Source organism: Nicotiana tomentosiformis, chromosome 11 (assembly GCF_000390325.3).
Source record: "Nicotiana tomentosiformis chromosome 11, ASM39032v3, whole genome shotgun sequence".
NCBI lineage: Eukaryota > Viridiplantae > Streptophyta > Magnoliopsida > Solanales > Solanaceae > Nicotiana > Nicotiana tomentosiformis.
The window spans coordinates 27,540,972-27,548,416 of record NC_090822.1 but is presented as its reverse complement, the minus strand read 5'-3'; the positions used below and the strand labels follow the sequence as shown (position 1 = coordinate 27,548,416).

At 35.2% G+C, this 7,445-nt stretch overlaps 1 protein-coding gene across 2 annotated transcripts; it reads right to left on the bottom strand.

The window, feature by feature from the left end:
- Nucleotides 1–513: 513 nt before the first annotated feature.
- Nucleotides 514–7,235, bottom strand: LOC104099890 (WEB family protein At5g16730, chloroplastic-like). Of its 2 annotated transcripts, none has more exons than XR_011411910.1 (15): nucleotides 6,978–7,235; nucleotides 5,953–6,071; nucleotides 5,728–5,799; nucleotides 5,446–5,559; nucleotides 5,190–5,258; nucleotides 5,058–5,114; nucleotides 4,468–4,521; nucleotides 4,328–4,390; nucleotides 4,128–4,190; nucleotides 3,677–3,841; nucleotides 3,404–3,559; nucleotides 1,806–1,902; nucleotides 1,631–1,692; nucleotides 1,384–1,509; nucleotides 514–854 (listed from the first exon to the last, which is right to left on the bottom strand). XR_011411910.1 is itself a non-coding variant. In XM_009607025.4 (15 exons), the coding sequence occupies exons 1-14, from the start codon at nucleotides 7,171–7,173 to the stop codon at nucleotides 1,425–1,427; spliced, it is 1,356 nt and encodes a 451-aa protein (XP_009605320.1). In that variant the 5' UTR covers nucleotides 7,174–7,234; the 3' UTR covers nucleotides 514–854; nucleotides 1,384–1,424. The 2 variants fall into 2 exon arrangements, 1 of the variants encoding a protein (XP_009605320.1); XM_009607025.4 differs by having other exon boundaries at nucleotides 1,822–1,902; nucleotides 6,978–7,234.
- Nucleotides 7,236–7,445: the final 210 nt, after the last annotated feature.

Genomic DNA, 7,445 nt, shown 5'->3' with positions numbered 1-7,445 from the left:
CTAAATATTTTATTTTTTCAGGGTCAAGACATTATTATCGTAAGCAGAAAGTTTTTTTTAACAAGAAACACCAAATATAAACCAGGAAATAACTCTTTGTGTTCTTGCAAAAATATACGAAAATTAACAAATTCTTCTAGCGAATAATTCATGTTATTTTTGCTTTCGCAAAGAAACGTTCAAAAGAGATTAGTCGAGTGGTTTGTCCTAGTTATCCAAATATAACCATTTCCTGAATGATTATATATTAAGTTTTACCACAAAAAGAATATGTAAGATATGATCAGAAAATCATCTCTTTTGTTATTATCATTATTTTTTTAAAATAATTCATCATTTTGGCTCTTTACTTTAATTATTCTCATTTTAAAATAATTTTTTATTTCTTTCCTCAATAAAATTTCAAAATGATAGGTCGAATAAAAGTATATTTCCAAAGATAAATGAATCACAAAAAAGGTTAGATTTCCAATCTCCTTCATAGGATTCAGAAGGGACAGAACATCGTCCAAATGGGAAAAACACAATGTAACCAATGTATTGCAGTGTCATCAAAATACTGTGATCACAATATTTGTCTTCACTGGCATAGGGAATAAATACAATCTCATTACAGAACAGAAAGGTAAAGGGAGATGATTCATCAGAGTAAGCCTAATCCTTCAGATCACATGAATTTGAATTTCTATATCTTCAAACTGCAGACTATTTGTGTGTAAGACTTTAATATTTGCTAAGGCCATACCTTTCTAATTCGTTATCCAAAAATCTTCGAATATTGTGTTTAGCATCTCACAGACCAGGATATCTGACCCCCTAGATATTGATGTGTGTGGGAGACTGAAACATGCGATCTGTCCAATAAACATGAATGAAAAGAATTATAGACAAAAATATTTCCATCAAGATCTACAAGTCGAATATTATCTCTACTATTCCTTGAGCCGAGGGTTTATCGGAAACAGCCTCTCTATCTTTATAAGGTAGGGGAAAGGTACACACTACCCTCCCCAGACCCCATTTATGAGATTTCACTGGGTTTTTTATTGTTGTTGTTATCTACAAGTCGAATATTAAAGCAGAACGATATAGTCATGCTTAATGTTTCACTGTTCTAAATACCCCCATCTATCTGCCTGCCTGCCTGCACATCTGTGTATACTGTTCAATGCAGGACGATCATAACTGAGACCAGAAAAAACATACTAATCTGCTCAACATATGCATAAACATGCCTAACATTAACATCTTCACTTTTTTCCTTCCCTTAATGTTGGTTTTGTGGAGGCATTATTGTTCTATTGGCTTGCTGATCGGGAGTAGGCTAGATAGCCCTAAAATTCATTTAGCAACGTTATACAAAAGAAAACAGCAAAGCTTTACCTTCAACTCAATTGGAATATATAGAGTTGTAGCATAGAACTTCATTTGTCAGGATGTGCTCTTTTAGCCCTACGACGTGTGTGGCTCTTATGATGGTGTCTATGAGAATGCTTCTTTGGCTTCTTACTGCAGAAATGCATAGGACAATCACAAAAGTGCAATCAACAAATTCGAAAAAATGTTAAAAGCTACTTTAAATTAAAAATAGATTTCATGGTTAGCCAAAGTCAAAGTCATGAAAACTAACCGCATAAAATCTGACGCCAAATTAAGAAGAAAGATCACAGGTAAGGCCAGCAAAGCTAAGGCCTGGAATAAAAAGAAAAATGAAAATAAAAATTCAAATGTTAAGCCAAAACATCAAAAGAACAAAACATAATCCACCCTCACTCAATATATTCTGTTGAAAGCGAATTACTAACATATAGCACTGCATACCAAATACCAAGCCAACTCCTTTGTAGCATACGGCTTGGTGATGTCATGATTCTTCAACAAGTGATGTATGTTTTCTTGAGCCTTCATAAACAAAAGCAATAATGATTCATGTAAGCCGATTGCGATCATCATTTTAAGTCTAAAATATAACTATTTTCCAGCATCCCCCCCAAAAGAACACAATCGATGAAAAATAAATGAAATACTGAAGGTGGATTATACCAACACATTTAGGAAAAAGTAATTATTCAAATTGAAAAAACAGAGCATGCCCTTGGATGTTCATTCCCTTAATTGAAACTTGGTAGCCAGCTTAATATAGATATTAGCCAAGCTCCCATCATTCAGCCTTTCTTTCCAATTCCATTCTATTAATACTTGTTCGCAGACCACAATTTTGTTTGAGACTGAGGCGTAGTTGTTGTTTATTCTATTAATTTTTGTTAACCAATTATGTTCACAAGCAACAAACACTGGTGTAATATATACTCTAAATCAGACACTCATTTGAAGAAAAAGCAGCTAAACACAAGAAGTAACCTTACATCAAAAGAATGAATTGGTGGAAAAAGAAAACATGGTGTTTAGATGATTGCATATTCATCAGAATACTAGTTATGATTCTGGTATCTTCCAGACACGGCCCAATGCAAAAGTCCTTCATTATAACCAACTTATCTCTATGAGCCATTATTGTCAAAGCTTTAAGGGCAAGAGCACAGGTCTATGAGCCATTATTGTCAAAGCTTCAAGGGCAAGAGCACAGGTCTCCTCACCCCACCACCCACATGACCCAGTTCTTTTATGACAAATAGAACCGCAGCATGAAGTTAGAGAACATTGGTGGGTGGGTGTGGGTATATGATATGAATATGTATGTGTCCTTACCAACAAATGTGATGTCTACTTAGCAAGAATACGCCAGTTTCTCTAACTGAGACCAAAATTAGAAAACATGTTAAACAAGAAAAGGATGCCTCTAATATAGGTTCCATATTGAACCATACAACATAAAAGGTTCAACATTCTTGCCAAACTAGGTTTGACTCATAATGACCAACTCAGATTATGACAAACATGGGTTTTCATGCTAATATATTTTTTGTTACAACCATTATTCTGCAAATTATTTCATTATGTTTGACCCAATTCCCAACATTTTTATTTTCTCCCTCCTTCCATCTTGACAATTAACTTGTCCAACAAATTTATCCTCCCACCCTTCCTCCAGACAACATGAACTCCACAAGGAAAAATCATGTTTTTCCTGTTCACAGTGTTGAGGTAATAATTACTGCAAGTTCGTTTAATAATCACTAATCAGAAGTTCGAGTAGGAATCACTCTAGATCATAAGTGATTAAGAAAGCAAATCAAGGGTGGCACATCATAGCAAAGCAGCACCAAAAGCTATGTTACTCGAACTCTTCAAAAATATTGTTGGGTGCGTGTCGGATCCTCCAAATTTAGTGCATTTTTGGAGGATCCGGCACGGGTACGGCAGCACTTTTGGAGAGTCCGAGCAACATAGACCAAAAGGATACTGTGGTAGGGAAAATGGAGGAGAGAGAGAGACATCATGCCTGGGCGTGATATAAACTGACGGTTTTCTTGACCTTCCTATAATGGCGATGCACTTTCTTCCCATAAGGTTGCAAGAGAACCCTTGCGTTGTCAATATGAGGTTTCATCACCAGTGAAACTAGGTCAACATAAGGGCCTGTGAACTTCCTAGCTTCCTGCCGAATTAGTAGGTTGATATGAATAAATCAGGCAGAACATAATCCCTTTTTTTGACAAGGAGGCAGACCATAATCATTGAAATAAGATGGTAAAGACTAAAGAAACAAATATACCTCAAGATAGGGTTGGATGACCTCCTGTGCCTTCACAATATGAAGTTCCATAAACGTCTTGGATGTGTGATAAAGGTCGATTGTCTTAGTCTTAAGCTTCTGTACATGAGGTCCGGCATCACGAGCAAATTCCACTGAACGCTCTTTCATAGCTGGGATCCATTTCTTCAAATGAAACAACAAGAAAAACATATTATACATGTTATTTCCATAATGGAAACAAACAACCAAATAAAATCTAAACTACAGATTATCATCTCCCAAACCTATGTGAATGTGTCATTAAGCATAGAGGATAGATGCAAAGAGCTAAGCAAATACAGAGAAGACATTAAGAAAGCGGAGTCAAGGTGACAGCAGCCACGAAATAGATAACAGAACTAACTAGATGGACTATCAAAGCAGAAATGTCTCCTTTGGTGAAAAAGAGGAACTCAAAGGGAACACTCACTGTTTTAAATGAGTGAATATGAGGCTCCACCAACTTTACCACTTCAGATTTGGTCTCCAGCGCCTGAAGAAATCATTGTTAAAAAGATTCACATCTATACTGCGGAAGAGATATATATATATATATCAAGAATACCATAAAGAACAAGTAATAGACCTAAATGAACTAATTAATTAGAAGCATTAGACGCAGAACAAGACCTTTTCTATCGTCAGATCCAAAGCTGGTCTTCCTTGCTCATTCCAGTAAGTCGTAACAATTGACTGCACAATCAGGATAAGTCAAGGAAAAAGGATAAAAAGAGAGACTCCCGTATACTACACAAAAAATAATTAATCACCTGCAAGTGTACAAGATGAACAGCAAGCCAAGGAGGAAGCCATCCTTCTTTAACCTGGTCGCACAACAATAGTACACCAAATCAAATTCCAAATAGTAGAGGATATGTGATTCAGTGAATAATTCATTGTTTTTCCTCCGAGTCATCACACTGTAATTTTATTAAGTCCCCATCAACTTTTGCTTGTTGTAAAATATCAAATCCCATCTTAATTGACCCAATAGGAAATAGTATCACCAGAAAAGAAAAAGGAAAAAGAAAGAGGAAATACAGAGAAGGAAAAGAAGTAAGAGTAAAGAAGCAGAAAGAACTAAAATATGATACTCAAGGTAGATTTTGATAGTTAATGTCGTCACCCAAATTTTAAGTGGAAGATTGTATCAACCAGGGAATTAGGAACTTCCGAAAGAAAATGGAACAAGAAAAGAGAGAATAAGAACATAATTGCAGTAGAGGGACATCACTAGGGATCAATATCTCTAGATATAAGTTTCACTTCAAGATAAGAAACCAATGAAGATTTTAATAACAATAACAGCCAAGTACAAGTCAAAAAAAGAAAAGGATAATTTCCAAAGTATTGATTCTACCTCCTCAAGCTTCTTCGAAACAGAAGAAGCCTCCAATTTGGACTTCATCATTTCTTCCTGAAGCCACTTAAGTATTAGTACCCCTCCGCTAATAAATAGTTCATATACTCAAAGAAAGTAAGTAATGAGAACCTCTGCCACTTGAAGAGCGCGTTTGGTTTTACGGATCCTAGCATTCTGCTCCTCATTTATCCTTTGTAGCTAAAACCAGATATGAACAAAATAAAAAGTGATATCAATTCCTCGGAAAGTGATAGCATAAAAGGATGATATTTACAAAGCTCTCTCCAAAAACCACTTAATCAACATGAGCATCAACCGGACAAAAAAAACTAGAATGATGAAATCCCCTTGATCCTTAATATGCATTCAAGAAAACAGTACATACCCTTTCAAGTTTAAGATTCAGTTCCTGCATTTTCTCCTCCGCTACATTTGTACTGGTTTCCAGAGTATCTTTCTTCTTGTTTTGTGCTTCTATATCCCTTCTAAGAGCATCTATCTGCACATCAGCAGAATATTAAGTATAATGATAATGTATTATCCAGTTAGTTACTTTTTTATTACAAAAAATAAATACAATTCTCCCCTCAAATATGAATCAAATATGAATACTAGATTGGAGTTTCACAAAGCCCAGTACAAAGAAACCAGCTTAACCATAACTAACCTGACGCTCGAGTTCAATGGCACGCACATTAGCCTTAGCAACCAGCTCGTTTGCATTCAAAGATCCTTTTTCCTAGCAAAGATGTGCATATATCAATTTAATGAGGACGCTGCACATCATTATTTGAATTGCAAAATCAAATCTAGAGCACAGAAAAATCCCTGCTAGTTATCACTGTCTGAACTAAAAATGACCACTCTCATTTCAAAAGTTCTGCCACCAAACCTGAAGTTCACTTTGCAAAGAAGCCAATTTGGCTAATTTAAAGTCGATTGTCTTCTCCAGCTCCTTGATTCTCTCATCCTTCCTTCTCAGTTCACGAGTGCTCTCGTCAATGCGGGATTCTTTCATCAAAGAAAAGAAAAGCAATTTGAGCTGTTAATTAGAAGGGAACTATAAAGATAAGGGGAAAAACAGTGAAGAAGAAGAAGGAATTTTACTTTCCACATTACCCAGAATACTCGGTGTTACACCTACATTAGGTCAATATTTGCCAGGAGTTTTTGGTTTGTTTAAAGATTTCATTGTAGGAACAAGTATGAGATTTAAAGAACCTCTACTTTCAGACAACTCCGAATTGCTTCCACAAGACAAATTATTGAGTATTGAAATGAAATGGTCAAATAGAGTGAATTTGATTTAGACGATTCATACAGCGAACCCCAACTAGTTTGGGATTGAGGTATAGTTGATTGACTGAAATCACTCAATAACCTTCCAACTAGCAAAACGGCTATCTACAAAAAGACAGGTGGTTAACTTAGTGTACAACAAGAGTTACACAAAAAGTCTAAACCACATATAACTGGAAATTCGAAGTACTTTTCTACTCTAGGAAATGTTCCAAACAGCGACAAATAATTCTTCACTTCTTAAGTCTTTCAACGAGAAAATGAAATGCTAAGATCATAATACAAAATTTCCTAATTTTTTCTCTTAACCTTTAATCAAAAACTGAAGAATTATACTCACATTTAATCCATAGAAAGAGGGGCGGAGCTAAAGGCCGAAAATTTGTACTGTCCAAATAGGAACAAAAACATTTTTTTGGTCATATATAAGCTGTTGAATTCCTTGACATGGGAGAAATATACTACATTTGTGAGTAAACTGATAGTCAAACTTCCATAAGTTCAATTACAAGAACCAATTTCTGACAGACGAGCAATAAAATAAAAAAGAAACCCAGTTCAATTGTTGAGTAAATGAAATATAACAGCATATACACAAAAATTGAGTATAGAAATAACCTAGAAGGGAAATCCTGGAGTTGAGTTGGTCAAGTGGGAGTCTGATAGATGAATCTGAATCTGAAGCTTTTGTAATAACGACGTCGCTTTCTTCAACAATAATGGGTTCTGGATCAGCAGCAACTCCATTTGATGAAATTGTTAAGAAAATTTGGAGAAATAGGGAGGAGAAAAACAGCAGTTTCAAAAACGCCATTTTTAGCAAAGTGAGACTTCTCTCTGACTTTTTTTGAGAGAAAATGCAAGACAGTTTCTGTATTTTGACCCTGCCTTCACGTTGGACTCGCCATACTTTACCATTTTACCCCTGCCTTCAATTTTTTCCACCTAAAAGAATTTCAGAAATTTTGTTTTAGGAGAAATTGTACTATTATTAGCCTTCAAATACTGATATTTTCTATTTTTTGGTTCTTATGATATTCGATTAAGCACATTTAACCTTTAATTAATTAAAATATGGAGTTTTCA

Bases quoted from the DNA above. Each gene is read 5' to 3' on its own strand.
- LOC104099890 (XM_009607025.4), bottom strand. From the start codon at position 7,173: ATGGCGTTTTTGAAACTGCTGTTTTTCTCCTCCCTATTTCTCCAAATT. The intron at 4,191-4,327 runs GTCTTGTTCTGC...TGATTTCTTCAG, and splicing joins TGGATCTGACGATAGAAAAG to GCGCTGGAGACCAAATCTGA. The intron at 1,693-1,821 runs GTATGCAGTGCT...TTTTTATTCCAG, and splicing joins AGGAGTTGGCTTGGTATTTG to GCCTTAGCTTTGCTGGCCTT.